At 36.7% G+C, this 20,797-nt stretch overlaps 1 protein-coding gene across 1 annotated transcript in view; it reads right to left on the bottom strand.

The window, feature by feature from the left end:
* Positions 1 to 261: 261 nt before the first annotated feature.
* MARCHF5 (membrane associated ring-CH-type finger 5) overlaps positions 262 to 20,797 on the bottom strand; it is a 49,913-nt gene continuing 29,377 nt past the window's right edge. The window contains exons 3-6 of the mRNA XM_045878422.3: positions 9,683 to 9,813; positions 4,237 to 4,420; positions 3,939 to 4,105; positions 262 to 3,156 (exon numbers count right to left, since the gene is read on the bottom strand). Coding sequence (XP_045734378.1) covers positions 3,040 to 3,156; positions 3,939 to 4,105; positions 4,237 to 4,420; positions 9,683 to 9,813 — 599 coding nt within the window. The 3' untranslated portion in view covers positions 262 to 3,039. The remainder of the gene's footprint in view (positions 3,157 to 3,938; positions 4,106 to 4,236; positions 4,421 to 9,682; positions 9,814 to 20,797) is intronic.

Genomic DNA, 20,797 nt, shown 5'->3' with positions numbered 1-20,797 from the left:
TACCCTATAGCATGAGACCACCCACAGATCTTGTGTGTGGTTATCTAGTCATAGTCCAAGTGGCTGAGGGGGTATACATTTAAAAAATCAGAATGTAGTTGGAATTTAGGCCACCCTGCTTGTATTAAGACAATTCCTCTTTAGTTTTTTTAAAATGTCAGAGTTTTACTAAAAGAAAAATCTCACTAGTATCTTGATAACTAGGATTTAAAAAAACAAATGATGTTTTGGGAGTTGTTCAACAGACAAAGTACACCTAGAGAACATAAAAATTCTTTATTTAACCTAATCCAGCCAGTACTGAGATAGTTTGCTATATTAAAAACAAGACGTTTAAAAAAATTACAGCACAGTTAGCAAGGCAGTGACTAATTAAGTCACTAAGTTTAATTTTATATTCTTCACAGTCATTTGATAATCATGTAATGATGAACAATATTTTCAGCCACTTTGGAGATGTTAACTTCTGCAAAGGAGAGAATTCTACTAGTTGTCACTGAATTTTATAAAAGAGGTTTAAAACATTAAAGTTTATGGAAATAACACAGTAAAGCAATGTGAAAATAAACTGGAGAACACAAAATATACCCACTCATCCCAAAAGTCTACACCATCCCTTTAATCTGTTCCCTAACACCATTCTCTTACCTCTTCATTCCTTTTCCTAGAGCACGAACAGACTAACAATTAAGAAACAGCTACTGCTTTATAGGGGCTGTCTCAAGCCTAAAGTGCCTCTGTTCCTGTAATTTCTCAGTTAATCCTAGAAATGGTCTTCCGAAATAGAAGTATTACTTGCATTTCAGAGATGATGAAAACTGTAGCTGAGAGAAAGCCACTTGGTCAGGTCATACATCCAGTTATTAAAAGCAGAATCAGGATTGGAACCCAGGTCCATCAACTTTAGCCCATGCTCTTGTTGTTCATGGTGGTACAGACCCCCTTTCTAAAGACTGGTACACAGTACTTTCTGAGCTAAGGTTTTTGGGATTTAAAAGTGTTCAATTCCAGGGCTAGAGGACAATCTGGTTCCCAGGCGCTTGCAATTCCTTCCCCACAGCCCTAGAAACCCCTCCCTGCTACCCCCAAGGGATTAGAGTGGTTTCCCCGGGCCTCATGAGCCCTGATGCCAATAGACGCAAGCAGCTACTCCCCCCATCTTGGGCATCAAAGTAGTAACTAGGGAATGGTGTGCTTGTATAATTTTATTAAAGGTTGCCTAAAAGCTGTTCTATATAACAAAATTATGCAGGAAATATCTACTATGTCTTTTTATATTGAAATTAAAGAAAAGCCAATATATTTTATAATTACAGCTATATAATCTAAGTTATTTTTATATATAATCATAGATTTTATATTTCCCCTTCAGAACTGTAGCAGTGTTCTTAATAAGGCTCCTGTCAAATATTCCCTTCCTCCCCAAATAATTACAACTCTGAATGTTCAACAGCCATTCACATAAACTTTGTAACAGAATTAAGACATTCATACTATAGAAAGGTACCAGTCTTAAATTACTAAAGTTAACATACATTATTGCAATCTAACATAGCTCAATGTATATTTGCTACACTCCTAAAGAGAAGTGGCCACTTATCAGTAAGGGAAATGTTTTATTGTCATGCATTAGACACTGCGAACAAGAAAATAAATAGGGTTTTTGGAACTATCTTTTAAAAATTTAACTTTAATTAATGAAAATAACTGTGAGACCATTCAGATCGCTGAACAACATTAAAAGGGCCACTATTAAAAATGGCTTAAAATAAATAATTGCTTTTTAAAAATGAACATAAAACTAGTTAAACAGTGATTAAGGTGCTAGCCTCATCAATGTGACAAGCAATTAAAATCTAAAAACATTAGTACTGGTTTTAATAATAGATTGACTTAAGCCAAAAACCTCAATATTTACTCAAGACTTCTTGTTTTCATAATTATCTCCTCACTGACTGGTATAGAAACAAAGAGCTCAAGGCCTCACCTTGGTTTACTCACTGCTGGTTTTCTATCTGTTGAAACTAGACGGTAAACTGCATAAAAGCAGGAACCAAGTCTGTCGTGTTCACCACTGTATCCCACAGCACTTTGTATAATGCCTGGGCAAATAGGAGGTGATCAACAAATACCTGAATAACTGAATCAATGAAAGAGAAGAGTAAAATAACTTTATTGATTTTTTTGCAACTCTTCCTCTGTGCTCAAACTACTAGAAACTGGCAGCTCTAATTTCTAGAAATATGGATTTAAAAACCTTACTCCAGTGATTGAAGGTCCTGATGACTCTCTCCTGCTCTTACACACACACACAAACACACACACACACACAGTAATTATGACTGCATGAGTCAAAATTACATTATGAACTATGAGATGTCAACATTATATAAATAAAATTTAATAGTGAAAAAGTGATTTGGAAGCCCTGTGAATTTTTATCCTACACATTTTGGAGGACGTCACATGGGTTAAGAAAAACACAACAAAATCGCATTTGTTCAGATAATCATTTGAATGTTTACATACATTTTTGGTTTGTTATTTTTTTTATAACTAATTTACATTTCCTCATATTAACATATACTCCTGTTTAGCACGTAATCAAATTATGCCAGTGAGAAAAATCCTCATAGTACCTTCATTGAGTTGCTGAGTCTATGAAAACACTGAACATGAACATGTACAAAAGAGGCATTTGAATAAAACAGCATGTGCATTTTTAAATATTTGCACAGTTTGATCTTTACATTTCTATCCGGAGAAAATATGAACAAAACCCAGGTTTACCATGCTAAGATAATGGTTCAGATGACTGCCATAAAAGAAGTACATACAAAACTATGAAAACAAATCACAACCTTAGGTTCCGTGATTACTGAGAGGATTTCCCCTGCCCTAAGTGCTTTATTATATTTCTTAAAAATATGAGCAGCAGCTTATCATAAGTCTCCACTACTGTGCATTAATGATGGAATCAGAACAACACAACAGATTCATAAGGATGAGAGGACTGCAGAACAACTAAAAGTCACAGTTTTATGCTTCTTCTTGCTCTGGATAATTTAGAATTTTGCGGTGTGCCTGACGTAAATATTGCTGTTGTTTGAAGTAAACCTTGAATGCTCCTTTTATGGCAACAAAAGCAATTCCACCCTAAAACAAAAAGGAAAATTAGCTTTTTATAATGCAGATTTAGAGAAACATAATAATAAAAATAATTTTACTTAGATCACAAAAGACACAGCCAATCCTGCTAATTCAGATGAATGCAAAAGAAACAGTTCTTTTTTTCTACCAGGGGGTGAGACAGGTGGAGACACTACACCTATAAGAGACACCTTCCCTGTTCTCCTATTGAGTAATCTCTCCACTGAGCTCTATGTCCATTCTGATACAACAGGGAGAAGGCCTGGACACATGTGCAGGCTGCCATCAGAGAGGGGAAGTGAGAATAATAATGACATCAACACAAGGGTTGACTATGTGCTAGCACTTCAAATGAATTGTCTCATTTAATCCTCCCAGTAATCCTGATATAGCTACCAATAAGATCTATATTTTACAGGCACCGAGAAGTCAAGAAATTTGATTTCATCAAAGCAATTTCTGTGATAGGATATGAATCAGGCAGTCTGACCCTAGAGCAGAAGCTCTTCACCATAATCTTGTTGGCAAGAGGGACGGGTGGAAAATTCATGCCTATTCTAGGAGAGAAATCACCCACAGCATTGTTCCGGAAGGCCAGGAGTAATGTAAGGGATCCTCCTCTCTTTCTTGCTATTGGATAACAAGTAGGGATCAAATAGAACCTTAAGGCACAGGAGCCGCAAAATGAATATTTATATAGTCCCATTGGGGTTTTTTCTGAACAAATATACAGTTCATTCTCTTTTGTATAGTCACTTGAAAAAAAAGTAATATTAAAACCATCTTACCAAGATTGTCCTTTGTAAATTAGAGTTAACACTACTGAACATCAGTTTACCAACTATTGTCGCAATAGTAGGAAAGACAAGGGCTCCACACAAAATTCGGGTGGCAGAGACGTGATCTGCTAAAGGATTAGCCTCAGCTGGAATTCGAGGAACAGGACAACCAATGCCTAGAGAAAAAGAAAATGCAGGGTATTAGTGCTAATAAATCAGAATAACTAAAATATCTACGCATACTAAGATTCTTCCACAAAATTAATTTGTTGTGCTCATGATAGCCACAATTTTTCCAGGGCCTTACCTGGAAATATACTGTTCAAAATCTGTAGTTTATTCGAGTATTTGCGCCATAGTCTAAGCACGTAGTCTTCCCAGCGTATCATCTTGCCTAATATCAGCATGACAGGAATAGTAGGAAGTCCAATTAAAAGGAATAAAGGATCAGCTCTCTCCATAACATCCAGACCTTCTTTATGGCCTACAACCTGTGAAACAGATAGCATTTGCTAGAATCATTTCCTTATCTAATGAAGGGTTGCATGCATGAACTGAATTCATTTTAGAGGAAATGCTAAATTTCAAAAGAATACAGAAAAAAAAAAGTTTTAAAAAATAAGCTGGAAAGCTATCAGTCCTGACTTTAAGTGTCTCTCATTCAGGGGAAGAAAAGCTCCTAAGCTATTTCATAATATATTGGAATAAAAGCTTTAAAAATGACCCACACTGATTACAATTCAGCAGAGGGGAGGGGACTTCTGGTTCTTTAATTCCTCTGATTTGATTTGATTAGACTGGACTACAATTTTAAGTCCTATTTGTGCTCCTGCAGAGCGTCTCTTTTCCTGCTCTTCCTACTAGGGTAAGCACAGCTAGCCAAGGGGCGGGACCAGCCTTCAGGAGATAGCCTGAAAGCTCACTTCTCTTTGGTTCTTTCTCCATACTCAGTTGTGACTGGGATAGAGTGATTTTTCTGGCTGGCTAAATGCCTGTTCTACACACTTAACTCAGCTAAAATGCAATTCCAAGGTCTACTGTAGTAGTTTTTGCTATAGGTTCCAGTCATTTTTCCAGTCTAGGAACCCTAGGGTGTCCTGTCAATGGGGTAATGAAGCTAAAACAACCTTCCCTTCTTATCTGGGTCTTAGGGCTATTTCTCAATTGGATTAGATCCCAGAGGGCAAGAAGGACATGATTAATTCTTATTTGTGAATCTCCATACTTCCCCTCCCAGGAAAATCCTTTTTACTCAATCAATCTTGGTCTTATGCTTCTCTCAGCATCTCCATTTTATTGGTGAGTTTCTTACTTTTAATTATGGATCTTCCTGAAAATTCTCTTTCAAAGGTCTCAAATGATCTTCCCTTTAGCCAAAGTCTCAATGGCTTCCAAATTAAACCTATTTCTCTGAGTCATTATTCTTGGCAGTTATGACAGGAGAAGGAGACTATTTCCAAATCTTGGGCTTATACCCCCACCCAGGTATCACACTGTGAGGACAGCTTGCTAGGAGGATACTACTATAAAGACTCCATATAGTTTTTCTGATCACACTTGAGGAGTAAACCAGGAAGAAAGGATTGGGAAGAACCCTGTCTATCTTTGATAGGGAAGAGGTGAAAGGAAGGGCAGGCAAGGAGGAAAGGGAAGAAAGAAGGTAGGGACAACTAAAAGTTGCCAGGGACACTGAGGAAAACAAGCTCATGAAAAAGTAAATGGGTTTTTTTAAAAAATGAGATGCTCTTTATGTCAACTACCATAGCAGATTTTTTTTAGGTGGACTACTATAAGGAGATGTGAAATGAGGTAAAGCTGAGAATGGTCAGAGCAAACTGAAATTCTAGACAACACACTCAATTCACGTAAAACTATCTTATAAGTATGTGGGGAGAGCCAAAATGGATGCTTTTAAAATCTGAGCTAGGGGGCGCCTGGGTGGCTCAGTTGGTTAAGCTTTCGGCTCAGGTCATGATCCTGGAGTCCCAGGATCGAGTCCCGCATCGGGCTCCTTGCTCAGCGAGGAGTCTGCTTCTCCCTCTAACCCTCCCCCCCCATGCTCTCTCTCTCTCTCATTCTCTCTCTCTCAAATAAATAAAAAATTTAAAAAAAAATCTTAAAAAAAAAAAAAAATCTGAGCTAGGGATACAGTCCAGGCTTGTACTTCATTAACGTCCCTAAATACAACGTAATATTAAAGGGTAGGAGGCTAACCTCTTCCAAGTGGCCAAAAACCATGGTACAGGTACTGATATTCTTCTGTGTCTCCACAGAGAAACCTGACACCTTGTATGTGAAGGATGACTGTTCTGAGTTGCCCTTAAGTGAAATAGTCTGGTTCACAAACAGTTGACCCTTGAACAACACGGGTTTGAACTGTACTGGTCCACTTATATATACACTGATAGATACTGTACAGTACTGTTGTTTTCTCTTCCTTATGATTTCCTTAATAACATTTGCTCTTCTCTAGCTTGCTTTACTATAAGAATACAGCACATGGTACATATACAAAAATGTGTGTTAGTTGACTTTACGTTATCAGTAAGGTTTCTGGTCACAGCAGGCTATTAGTAGTTAAGTTTTGGGGGAATCAAAAGTTATCCATGGATTCTCTACTGCATGAGGGGGGTTATCAGTGCCCCTAACCCCCATGTTGTTCAAGGGTCCACTGTATTTCATAAACCTTAATCCCACACTAGTGGCAAAAGTGGATCAGCCCAGAGATTGTGTCTTTACCTACGCCTTTTCAGGACATTCTATTTTTATATCATTTTATTATGATCACTTATAAAGTTACAACTAAATGTGATTTAAATATTCTTGAAGTATTAGTAAATAAATTCAGAAATTTCAAAAGTTCCTGTTGGGTTATACTATTCTTTTTAGAATTTGGGGTTCAGAAATATAAAGCCGAGTGATATTCAGGTAGAGACTACAGTAAGGGAAAGTTTATTCCTCATGGGTGGCAGTAAAAACCTTACAACCTGGTGTCTAAGAATGAGAAAACAAAAAAGAAGATAAATAGGACAAACAATGAGCAAGAGACCCACTGTCCCACTTGTTATATCTAAAGTGGAGATAGATGCTTTGTACTCAAGCTGGGCTCACTATGCATGAATTCAACTGAACACTGATTATGTGCCAAACACAGGCCTAGGTGTTGGGGATAAAACGATAAGCTAAATAGATGTCTTTTGGAGGTGAGATACAATCAAATCAAATCAAACAAGCAGCAAATATAAATGCTGCAAAGGAAACAGAATAGTACAACAACTGTAGTTTACCACCTGCTACTGTAGTCAGACTCAAGGGCAGAATATGAAAGCTGAATTAAGCAATGGGGCTGATTGAACTTTGGTCAATACAAATCCAGCAAATTGTGTATGGTCATGTACATTCTGGTTTTATGCCCCAAGATTAAAAAGATTATTTTTAAGACTTCAATTTTGGGGTGAGATTCAGGAACTACAGAATGTCCTCTGCAAGAATTTGTTATCTGTGTATAAAATAAAGGCCTAGGAATTGTAGTTTTAGATAAAGGTTTGTTTTTCTGCTTAAGAGCTAAAAGCTAGATCTTCAATATCCAGGAGTTCACCAATGCTGAAAGGCTAAGAGTCTTAACTTAGGCCTGGTGTTATAAAGCACTTCGTTTTAGGAACCTACTTTTAAATGGGAGAATGAAACAGTGGTGAACTAGTAGGCTTTCTTAGTCAGAATTAAGGATAATTAAGGATAGTATAAGAGTTAAGAATGGACAATGCTTATGGGGGTTATCTTTACACTAGAGGCAAAAGTGGAACTAGGCTGGACATTAAGGTCCTATTGTTCCAGGGTAAAATGTTCCCACTGTCTTTGGAGCCAGGTTTCACCTAAGGAGTCCCAGATTAGGGACAGGGGTAGGGGGTCTTTCTTGCTGTGTGGTAGTGGACATGTAAACTCGCCAAATCTATAAACTAGGAATAATTGATAGTATTTAGATCACAAGACTGTTACGAGGATTAAATATACCACTGCTGGAAAGGTGTTTAGCCCAATGCTGGGAAAAAAAGTTATCTATTATGTTGTCTTTTCAATAAAAACGTAGGCAGAAGGTCTCATTCAAATTCCTCACAACTAACAGGGATTGAACCTAACACTGATTCATGGAGCAGTAAGTGGGAAAAGAATAGTGGAAGGACAGGTTAAAGGCAGGGAGGGTGACAAAAGCCAAAGGACAGAGGTAAAAAACTAAACAGCATAAGGATGGGTTGGAGGAGACAGCCCAATAGGCCTCAAAGTAGAATGAAGTGAGACTGTGAAGCACCCTGTGTAACAAATCAGGTTAAAGAAATGGAATCTTTTTCAAGTCAGTGGTTCTTAATCTTTACCCATTACACTCATGACAAATGATGCAATTCATTTTGCAATTCATTCTAGTGACTATATCCAGATTTTGGGGGTGTCATCAACACTTCATGAAGAAGCCTTGCAATGTATGTCCCACCATGACTATTAATGAAGCAACCAGAAATGCCATTCACTATGGACCCAGCACAGACAGGTTATGTGCAATTTCTAGAATATTATATAGTGTGTTAACTATTACTGAGTTATTTATGAAACACCCAATCTAAGTGCTGCATTGGTAAAGCACTACTTAAGGCAGAGGAGATGGTGAGCTTGAAGTAGATGTTGAAGGTATTATTTTAGGAAGACTGATTTAGAAGGATGGACTGATAGAAGAGGATAAATTAAGAGAAACCAATCAAGAGGCTCCTTTAGCCCACAGGTATGATGGGGGAGTGACAAGAAATCAGGTGGTTAAGACTGTGGAAAAGAAGCTACAGATAGAAGACGTATAAAAATGAATATTGCTTGGATTTGGGTCAGTGGACCGATCTAGGTCTCTGAAGTAGAAAGAGCTAAATGTAGTCCTAAGAATGTGGGATACAGACTGAGTAGATGGGAAAATAATAGCAGTGATCAAAGGTATAGAAAAATTATAATGGGGAATAAATTTAGGTTTCAAATTGAGGAAAAGACTAATCTGATTTCAATAATACTGACTGTGAAATCACAAGAGGTCATTTAAGAAGAGTCGAACTGTGACTGTAGGACTGGATTTGAGGACAGATTAGGGCAAAGACATAGATGTAAGCCCAAAAAGTACAGAGATGATAGCTGGAAATCTTTAAAGAAGAAGTATAAAGAGGAGTCAAGGGTCTGGGACTAAATCTTGAAATTTAAGTCTAATAATCTTAACAGTTACTGATGGTAGCAAAAAACAGGAAGCAACTAATTGTCTAATCAACAACAGATTGGTTAGTAAGTTGTTCTAATTCCACACATAGAATGCTATAAAGAGGTCTACATACTTATATGAAAAGATCTCCAAGGTTCACTGTTTGTAAAAAAAAAAAAAAGGGGGGGGTACAGTTCTACTCTGCTTCCTTTAAGAGGAAAAAAGGTATGTGTGTGTGGGAGAACAAATTTATTTTTTCTTGCACATGCACAAAGAAAGTCTAGAAGAATGTATTATATAACTAATAATAGTGGCTACCTGGAGAAGTGAGGGGGAACCTGCGCAAATGAGCAGGAGTAAGAAGATGACTTTTCACTAGATAGTTTCTTATATATTTCTTATTTTTAAGCCACGAGAAGGTTATTACTTGTTCAAAAGAATAGTAGTAATTTTTAAAACTCTCCTAACAGAAATCTATTTAATAGATCTTCACATAAAAATTATCATTGAACAGAGTAAAATAGAGAACCTGCATCACTGTCACTGCTCCGTAAGTCACAGCTGTCCAGTAGATAGAGCCAACCATTATTCCTGCTGCAGCAAATGGACAAGCTTTTGAGATCAGTCTATCTGCAAGATCCAAGACGTAAACAACTGGACCTATAATAAAAAAAGAAAGTAATGTTTCAATACAAGACAGATTTTAAAAAAACGACTTATTCAATATTTTCCATTGATCTAAATATTTTTATGAAGTTGGATGTTCTGATGCTTTAGAGATAACTATTATAAGTGTGATGGGAACCTAAGATTTAAATAAATTTAGAATTTCTCAGTTGTCTGCATAAATAGCTAAGTTTTACTTCCTAAATTCTAGGAAATAGCCTCTTCAAATTTTATATCTTTATCAGTAAACCTAAGATTAAAGGCTCGAACACAGCTGCTTCTTATGAAGAAAATATACTCTCTCAATTCTTTTATTCACACTGGCTACTACAGAATGAAATGGCCATTTCAGCTTGCTCTTCCCAAACAGTTCCTGCCCACAATTAGATTCTCTAGTACTTGGTAAAAATATCACTTCTTTGACTTCACTCATTACTTCCTTGGTGCAGTATGTGAAGGTAACCAAGGCTATGTTCTCGTAGTTATATGAAGTCAATCTATTTTATTTTGATTTTCAATATGGAATAGTTGAGTATTATTCTCTCAAAAAAATTTTCTTTTTTTCTCAAGTTTGTATGTAAATTCCAGTTAGCTAACATATAATGTACTATTAGTTTCAGGAGTAGAATTTAGTCGTTCATCACTTACATATAATACCCATTTAACAAACTTCTTTTAATGATTACAATGCCAGTTTTTATGGCATTCCAACAGTTGTATGTGCCAATTATATTTCTATTATTGTATGCTTACTGTGAAATCTGGCTACTACCTTCCTTTGGAAGGTATTTAGAATAGCTATATTTGGAGGTTTTCTAATTGCTTAAGTCCAATATAATTTAGCTCCAAAATTTTCCAGAATAGTGGAAGGGTCTTAGGCCTGAATTAGAGCAAGTCCTAAAGAACTGAGTATCTAAGTTCAGTCACAGAACTATGAAACCTTGATTTACTAATTACCGTATTTGTTGAATACCCTCTACATACAAACTATTACTTGAGACATTTTCTTGGAAATGTGTAAAAATTATTACCTACCTTCTGGGGGATTACAATCTATAGGAGGATGCCATATACAAAAACTATTTTTACTGTACAAAGAAATTAACAGAGCAATATGATAAAATAATTAAAACACGTAAGAACAAGCCTCCATCTATGGAGCCCCTAATCGCTGCAGCCAGTAGTATCAGTAGTCACTGTATAAAGAAAGACCACACTGTGAAGTAGAAAGAACATTAGGAGGGATGTCAAAGGACCTATGTTTCCATTTAGCGTATTTACTAACTATGTCCTCTGATAATAGTTAGCACAGCACTTCTTCCACGTGCTGTACCACAGGCATTACATGCATCATTATTCAATCTCATAATGTAGGGTTTAATCCTAAAAATATACAAATTTGCTAGGTTAAGTTTAAAACTCCCTCAGAAGGTAAAATAAAAGTCATTTTAGTGAGTCTCCAAAGATCCCTCAAATGCTGGTACTAACAGTAAAAAACCATAGATACGTATATATGAAACCTCCACACTTCAACTTTCATATTCTCTACTGATAATTCTTTAATCAGAAAATTGAAGCCACAAGACAAGTCCAGACTCTCCGTGGCACATGTACCCACCTACCAACATCACACCTACCTGAAGTTAATCCCTCCATTGACACACCAGATCCCATTCCCTTGCCAACTCAAAGCCACAGCTCCACCAACTGTCTCCCACATCATTTCCTCTCTACTCTTTACTGGATTATTTCCATCAGACGTGTCATTATTTCTTCTATCTTAAAAAAACCTGAATTCTGGGCGCCTGGGTGGCTCAGTTGGTTAAGCGACTGCCTTCGGCTCAGGTCATGATCCTGGAGTCCCGGGATCGAGTCCCGCATCGGGCTCCCTGCTCGGCGGGGAGTCTGCTTCTCGCTCTCCCACTCCCCGTTTGTGTTCCCTCTCTCGCTGTGTCTTTCTTTGTCAAATAAATAAATAAAATCTTAAAAAAACAAAAAACCTGAATTCTTCTCTTGATCCTTCTTCCCTCACTGCTCCATCTTTGCTTCCCTTACAACAAAATTCCTCAAAAGACTTAACCTGTTTTCACTCTCCTTCAATTCTCTCCACCAAAACTGCTCATAATGGTCACTAACAACCTAAAATTAGATATATTTAATGGTGTAATCTCAGCCTTCCTCCTATTTGGCTTAGCAGCAACATCTGACACAAATGTTCCCTTCCTCTTCCCAATATATGGTTCTTCATTATATTTCTAGGACATCACCATCTCTTGGTTTTCTTTCCATCACCAGTCATTAACTTTTCAGTCTTTCTTGGTTCCTCCTCTTCTTGACCTCAGTGAGACTCACCCTGCCAACTTCTACCTCATGATACTCCCTATTTAATTACTCTGCACTATTTTTCTTTTTCCCAAAGCACTTATCACCTAACATACTCCAATTTACTCATTCTGTTTCTACCTACAAGAATATGGCTGGGAAACTATGGGCCACGGACCAAATCCAGCTGGCTGCTTGCTTTTGTAAATAAAGTTTTGTATGGAACATGGTCACATGCAAAGCCTAAAATATTTACTCTCTGGTTTTAACAGAAAAAGTCTGCTGACTTTTGAACTAGAACATAAGCTCCAAAGGGAAAAATGTTTTTGTTTTGCTTATTGATGAATCCCAAGTTCCTATGATTCTCAAATATTTGCTGAATTCTCTACTGAGGTACTTATTTAAAACTATGATATGAAAATCTCTAGGTCTTTTTCACTATTCTGTACCCAGCCCAAGTTAACTATAGGACTATTTTCTACCCAGTCAGAATAAAAATTGGTAAGGAAAGAAGGTATTTTACATGCTTCCAATGTACCTTCTTCCTCTCTCAACAGGGTACTTAGAACTATCTACTGATGGAGTGAAGCAATACAATTCCTAAAAAAACCATCACTACCACTTATCTATCATGAACATGGGTAATCTAGAGATGTTTGAATTGTTTTTCCTTTCAAGATCTCAGATGGTTCTAATATAACGAGCTCAATTTCAGTTTTCTTCCTGAATCAATGGGTGTGAATTCTTTTTGTGCAAGCAAAAACAAAAAAACCTGTACACTTTTGGAAATTTTCTACTCATTCCTTGAATCATATACAAAAGATGTGCTAGATTAAATGAAGACACTGGCTGTATCTTATAGTCCCTATTTCCAGTTTTCTGAAATAGTTTTGTCTAGACTTCTGTCTTTATATTGCCTAAACCTCTCCAGGCTCTTCCAGATAGACTAGTCCAAGAACAATTTAATACTTAAAAGAAAAGATAAATGTTTAGTAGTAAACATACCATGAGAATAAACTGCCATCCAGGGGAGGTATTTCTTAGAGCTAAAGATTATTTAGGCAAGCTATTTAGTGAGTTAAAACAATCACTGAATTTCTCTGGATGGCAGTCCCTATATCATACTCTTCCTATTAGGAAGCTTACCATGTGCTACTACCCCATGACTTGGGGTCAAAAGAAAAATAGCAAGTTACTAGATTCTTCTTACTGTTGTACTACAGCACAAAGAGTTATGGAAAGCGAGGAAAGACAAGACTAGACCTATAAAACGCCAATTCTAATGAGGAGGAGGAAGTATGAATAAGTGCACATCACACAAGTCAAATACCTAAGGGCATAAAACGGCTTCAATATTTTAAAAAGGCATTATTGAATTTTTAATGTCTCAGTGGGGTTCACCACTTACATTTTCAATGTACTATATTTACACAATGGATGGCAATTGAAGAAGTTCTGTATAAATGTAAGTTTTGAAAACCCAATAATTTGAAGGGCACTAGGGAAGCTTGCAATTAAAAGAAAATCTATTGTGAATTCTTTTGTACAATAAAGAAGCTTTTGTAAAGAAAATACACCCTAATACTCTGGGTAAATTCAAATTTTCACATTTCAGATGTGAATGACATCAAACAGTGAGCTGAGAATTATTGGGGAAACTCCTAAGTCTTGTGTCTACTGAAAAAGAAGTAATCAGTTTTATCTGGCAGACACTGAGCAAGTAGATTTGTTGCAGCTGTGATTTAAATTAAAATTTATGTATGCATGGTGTTAAAGGCACATCTTGGAAGATAAGAAATTAATGACTGAAGGGCAGGTAATATTTAGGGCTCAACATCTATGGCCACTGCTTACAGTAACAACCAGAATTCCTACGACCTTTCTCTGGGATAGAAAGGTATCCTTAAAAAACAAAACAGAAAACCCTCTCACCAATTCTTAAGAAATAATTTCTATATGTTGCCAAAGTGCTACATTTTCTAACACAGAACACAATTTAATGAGCAAAAATAGGTGCTTCACAAGACAACCTTGTATGAGTTTCTAAGACAGTAACAGCTCCAGTGAAGTTTTCTGTTAAGTGGCCAATGGTTTATAAAAGAGTTTAATAAGCAAAACAGACTGTTTGCAAAAGCTATGCAAGTTTCCAGGTTTTTTTTGGTTTGCTTTTTGCTCTGCACTGAACTAGTTTTGATCTAGACCCAACTTTAATGCCAACCTGCTAAGCCGAAACATCAACCCCACTTTCAGATTCAGAACCATCCAGAATCATAATTTTGGATGTCATGAAGAGTCCAACAATATAGTTCTAAGTTTCTTTCTTTGCTCCAAATCTTCTTTTTGTTGTGTTCTATTTCTGGAATGTCCTGTCCCTACTTTAAGTCTGTATGAAAATCCAGACTTCCCAATGAAAACTAATCTAGCCTGATAGAGGTTGACTAATTGCTCTACCCCACCCTGTTCATGTCCCATGGGCTTCCTTTAATACTATCCCACAAAATGCACTTACCCCTTTGCTTGTGCATAATGTTAGTACTTTATGTTCTTGTTCAATGTTTGTTCAGTTGTCTCAATATCCTTATGTCTGTCCATGTCAGCATCATCTTAGATTGAAAATTCCCCGGGGGCAAGGGCCAAGTCTGTTTAACTCGTTTTGTACAGTGCCTAGGATAGAACCATGTACAGATAGGTGCTTAAAAAAATGCTTTTGATGATGATTGGCATCACTCTCAGGGACTCTGTAGGCCACAGCTATCTTAGCACATGGCACGTGGCAGTACAGTGGGGTACTTTGGCCTGTTCTGCAGGACATTAGAATATAATGGCATAGGACCTAGCTGTAGCACTCCGTGGCAAGTATTTGACTCAATCCATTGTTAAAAAAAGGACCTTTAACGTGGGCACCTGGCTGGCTTAGTCAGTCGAGTGTGTAACTCCTGATCTCGGGGTTGTGGGTTTGAGCCCCACATTAGGTGTAGAGATTACTTAAAAAAAAAAACAAAAAAGTATATGGTTCCAAGCCAACAAATGTGGATTTTATTGAAGACATGAAATAATATCACAACAACCAACTCAGAAGTTAAAAGTATGTGGAAATCCTGATGGGACAGTAAAGAGTTTTAACTCTCTAGCATTCATCACTAGTTTAAACACTAGACTTCAGAGGCCAGGTTGAAGAGCCTCAGACAAGCTTATGTAAATGTCATCTTTGATTGCTCAGCTTGTAGGCTGAGATTTTACCAATTTTATTTAAGAATAAATATTCTGCAAACTCAGGCTATAAATTACTTTGCTTAGTAACAAGAAGTTAGACATTAAATTATAAATAGAGAAGAAAGGATATATTGTTGGGCAATTTTTTAGATAATTGACCCAAAGCCCTCAAAACAAAACAAAAAAACCCCCTGAGGAATAAAAGATCCAGAGTCAAAGCAGATGAGTACCATTCCTCCGTGTATATATAATGTATTACCATGAACAGTAATTAAAGATCATCATAGTAATTCTTTATTACATAGTTTGTGCCAAAGGAAAGCTTAAATTTACCTTATAAGACTAGAATAGTTCATAGAATATCTGTGGGCTATAAGGTCAACTACTAAGTACCTATTAAGCACCTACTGTACACACAGCATTTTACTTTACATTAAAATAAATGTAAATAAAATTTAACACACCAGCCTCTGCCTCCAAGGAGCCTCCAATCTAGTTAAGGACAACCAATAAATACACATTAAACAACTGAGAAACTTTTTTTTTTTAAAGAGGTTAAGTACAAGGCTCTTTTTTTAAAAATAAGATTTATTTATTTGAGAGAGAGAGAGCGCGCACCAGGGGGAGAGGGAGAGGGAGAGAGGCTCTTAAGCAGACTCCACGCTGAGCCCCTTTGGGTCTCGATCCCATGACCCTGAGATCACGATCTGAGCTGAAACTGAAACCAAGAGTCAGCCACTTAACTGACTGGGCCACACAGGCACCCCAACAACTGAAAAACTTTAAGGCAAACTTTAGCATATGTACAACAGTATGGTACAAACTTAACAGATACATGTTAATGAAATTTTAGGTAAAGATTATAGGGGGATAAGGATACAAAGAGTTTTTTAACTGATGAATGCATGCATGTATGTATTTACTAATTAATGGAAGTGAATCTTGACCTAGACTTGAAGTCTATGATCTGAAAAGGGAGCATTGTAAGAGACCGTGTAACTGAGGCAAAAGACTCTTCAAGAGGTTTACATGGTTGTTTTTTTTGTTTTTTTTTTTAAAGCTAATATACTACTAAGAGCAGGGTTAATTGACAGAAACCCTGGCTAGACCTTTGACACTACTTAGGAAGTTCCTGAGAGACATGCTAATATGAAAACGATATTTTAGGAAAACTAATAGCAGATTAAAGTCAGAGTAAACTAGAATAAATTCCACAAGATTTTGTATCCAAAACAAGTACAAAGAAAGTAGTATCAATCCAGAAAAGCTTAATATAAGAGACTTGAATTAGAAAACCCCATTTTCTTGTAGAAGTTTTATAGTTTCAGGTCTTATACTGAAGCCTTTAATCCATTTCAAATTAATTTTTGTAAGTTGTATAAGATAGGGGTCCGGGGTGCCTGGATGGCTCAGTTGGCTAAGCAAGTGCCTTCGGCTCAGGTCATGATCCCAGGATCCTGGGATCGAGCCCCGCATCGGGCTCCTTACTCAGCAGGGAGCCTGCTTCTCCCTCTCCCTCTCCCTGCTACTCCATCTGCTTGTGCTGTCAAATAAATAAATAAAAACATCTTAAAAAAAAAAAAAAGATAGGGGTCCAATTTCATTCATTTGCATGTGAATATCCAGTTTTCCTTACACCATTTACTGAAGGGACTATTCTTTCCCTATCAAGTATTCTTGGCTCCTTTTACCAAATATTAGTTGAACGTATATGCATGGGTTTACTTCTGGGCTCTTGATTCTGTTGATTCTGTTCCATTGGCCTATGTGTCTCCATTTATGCCAGTACCATATTGTTTTGATTACCACAGCTTCATAATAAAGTTTGAAATCAGGAAATGTGATGCTTCCCATTTTGTTCTTTCTCAGAACTGCTTAAGTTATTTGGGGTCATGTGTGATTCTATACAAATTTTAGGATTTTTTTTTTCCTACCTCTGTAAAAAACGCCATTGGCATTGACAGGGATTACAATGAATCTATATGGCTTTGGTAGTATGGACATTTTAAATATTCTTTCAATCCATGAACATGAAATATCTTTTCATTTATTTGTGTCTTCTTCAATTTCTTACATCAATGTCTTATAGTTTTTAGTTCTATTCATAAATACTTAATTACTTTTGATACTGTAAATGGGATTTTTTCTTTTTCAGATAATTTTGTTTTTAGTATACAGAAATGCATTGATTTTCCTATGTTGATTTTGCATCCTGCAACTCTACTGAATTTAACATTTTTGGGGGGCAGTTTTTAGGATTTTCCATGTATGACATCACCTGCAAACAAAGACAACTTTACTTCTTTCTGATTTGGATGCCTTTTCTTTTTCTTGCCTAATTGCTCTGGCTAGGACTTCCAGTATTATGTTGAATAGGAGTGGTGAGAATGGGCACTCTTGTCTTGTTCTTGATCTTAGTGGGATAGCTTTCAGCCTTTCAATGTTAAGTATGATATTAGCTGTGGGTTTGTCACATACAGCCTTTATTATGTTGGGGCATATTCCTTCCACACAAAATCTGTTGAGAGTTTTTATCATGAAAGGATGTTGAATTCTGTCAAATGCTTTTTTCTGCATCTATTGAGATAATCATCTGATTTTTATCTTTCACTCTATTAATGTGGCATATCACAGTGATTGATTTGCAGATGTTGAACCATCCCAGGGATAAATCCCATTGGGTCATGGTGTAGGACCCTTTTAATGTGCTGTTGAATTTGGTTTGCTAATACTTTGTTGGGAATCTTTGCATCTATATTCATCGAGATACTGGCTTGTGATTTTCTTTTCTTGTAGTGTCTATATGACTTTGATAGCAGGATAATGCTGGCCTCATAAAATGAGTTTGGGAATTTTCTTCTTTCAATTTTTGGGAAGAGTTAAGGAGGACTGGCATTGATTCTTCCTTAATTGTTTAGTAGAATTCTCCACTGAAACCATTTGGTCCTGGGTTTTTCTTTGTTGGGAGGTTTGTATCTCCTTGCTGTTGGTCTGTTCACATTTTCTGTTTCTTCATGATTCTGTCTTGGTAGGTAGTATGTTTCTAGGAATTTATCCTTTACTTCTAGGTTATCCAGTTTGTTGGCTACAATTGTTCACAGAAGTCTCTCATGATCCTTTGTATTTCTGAGTTGTCAACTGTAATGTTTCTTCTTTGAAAGACACTACACATTATATGCCTCATGATGTAGTAAGAAGTACATAGAACTATGAAATATTTTTGAAAAAAACAATTATAGGGGCACTTGGGTGACTCAGTCCGTTAAGTGTCTGTCTTTGGCTCAGGTCATGATCCCAGGGTCCTGGGATTGAGCCCCGCATCGCCTCCCTGCTCAGTGGGGAGTCTGCTTCTCCCTCTGCACCCCCCACCCCTGCTCGTGCTCTCTCGCTCTCTGAAATAAAATCTTAAAAAAAAAAAAAGTCATATATAACTTCACTGGTGAGATCTAACTATCATGATAAGAAATGCAGGGAACAGAGCAATATATTACCCATGTATTCTCGGGGTGTGAGTAATAACAAACCCAGAAAATGGGAAATCCTATGACAACAAATGATCCTTTTATCTAATGAAAAAATTACAAGTGGAAAAGCAAAAATACTGGGGTTTACAAGTTATGCTAGGTTTTAGGTCCATACATAGTTGGGAGAGCTGACTCGGGGATCCTCACAAGGGTTGTATGAACCATCAGTGAAAGAGTTAGTCAGAAAAAAAAAAAATCCACATGACAACAAAGTGAGCCAACAAGGAAAACTGTCTTATCTTCAAGAAGAAAAGTAGGATGATGAGGATAGTTTCCTCTAAATATTTGTAACTATAGTCAACTGGCATGCTGATTTCAGGTTAGAAATCCATCTGTGCTGAAGGAGAAATCCCAAATGCAAATCCTTTCTGGAGTTCTTTCACCTTCAGGATATCCACAGTTTACAAATATGAACACAAATGTGAATGTAATCCCCACACTCAAGAGAAATAAAGCACTGTGAACAAGAACCAGAAGAAAAACAACAGATTTAGGCTACCAAAGACTTTAGATAATGGAATTATCAACCCAATCATAAAAATGATGTAATAAAATACAAGATAACTTATAAATGAACAAAATGGAAGAGACTATAAACAATTACCAGGCATATTTAAGAAAAAACTACAACTTATAGAAAACAAAACCCCTTGCAGATTAGACAATGCTTGAAAAGAGAATTTGAGAATCAGGTAACAGTTAAGAAGAAATTATAATGCTGAAGTACAGAGACCAAAGATGAAAAATCCATAAAAGTTAAGAGACATGAAAGAAAATGAAAATGTCTAACATAACTCTAATCAGAGTTCTAGAATGGGGGAGGAGCGGTATTTGAAGAGATAAAAGCTAAGACTTTTCAAGGATAACCATTTAAATAGGGGAAAAAAGTATAAAACTTAAAAATTAATACAGGGGAAAATACAGTATCAGAGGAAAAAACACTTCAACCCAGGAGATAGCCAAGAAAAGGGGGAGGGGAGGAAAAAGTGGTACAAATAGAACACACAAAATGTGACAGTAAAAACCCAACTATATCAGTATCACAATAAATGTAAAATAAAATAACTCCAAAGAACTGAAAATAAAAGGATGAGAAAAGATAAACAGGCAAATACGACATTACCAAAAAATGGTGATACAAAGAAGGAAGAGAGTAACTTTATAGTGGGGAAATCTGACAAACACTACCTTAGCCAGATAATCAAGGTAAGTATCACCAGTGATAAGTAATGTTGACAGTATTTGTCTTTGATGTGAGGTGATGAAAATGGCACTTCACCTCTGTGGTTTTGCTCCCTAAAACTCATAACCCCAACAGATAATGGGAAAAACATCAAACAAATCCCAACTGGGGGACATTCTACAAAACGTCTGAACATTACTCCTCAAAATTGTCAAGGTCATCAAAAACAAGGAAAAGTCTAAGAAACCGTTACAGCCAAGAGGAGCCTAAGGAGACATGACTAAACATAATACGGTATCCTGCAACAGAATGAAGACATTAGGTAAAAATTAAAGAAATCTGAATAAAATATGGACTATAAGTTAATAATAACAACATTGGTTAATTATAACAAATGTACCACACTAAGATAAACTGTTAACAGAGGAAACTGGATATGGGATATATGGGAACTCTCTGTAGTATTTTTTTTTTTTTAAGATTTATTTATTTATTTGAGAGAGCGAGAATGAGAGAGAGTACATGAGAGGGGGGAGGGTCAGAGGGAGAAGCAGGCTCCTCGCTGAGCAGGGAGCCCGATGCGGGACTCGATCCCGGGACTCCAGGATCATGACCTGAGCCGAAGGCAGTTGCTTAACCAACTGAGCCACCCAGGTGCCCTCTCTGTAGTATTTTTGTAATTTTTCTATAAATCAGAAATTGTCCTAAAACAAAAAGTTGATTTAAAAAAAGATGG

Source organism: Mirounga angustirostris, unplaced genomic scaffold (genome assembly GCF_029215605.1).
Source record: "Mirounga angustirostris isolate CCGP_5_RB_7025 unplaced genomic scaffold, mMirAng1.0.hap1 SCAF_6, whole genome shotgun sequence".
Classification (NCBI taxonomy): Eukaryota; Metazoa; Chordata; class Mammalia; order Carnivora; family Phocidae; genus Mirounga; species Mirounga angustirostris.
The sequence above is the reverse complement of the archived record's forward strand: the minus strand, read 5'-3'. Positions and strand labels throughout refer to the sequence as shown.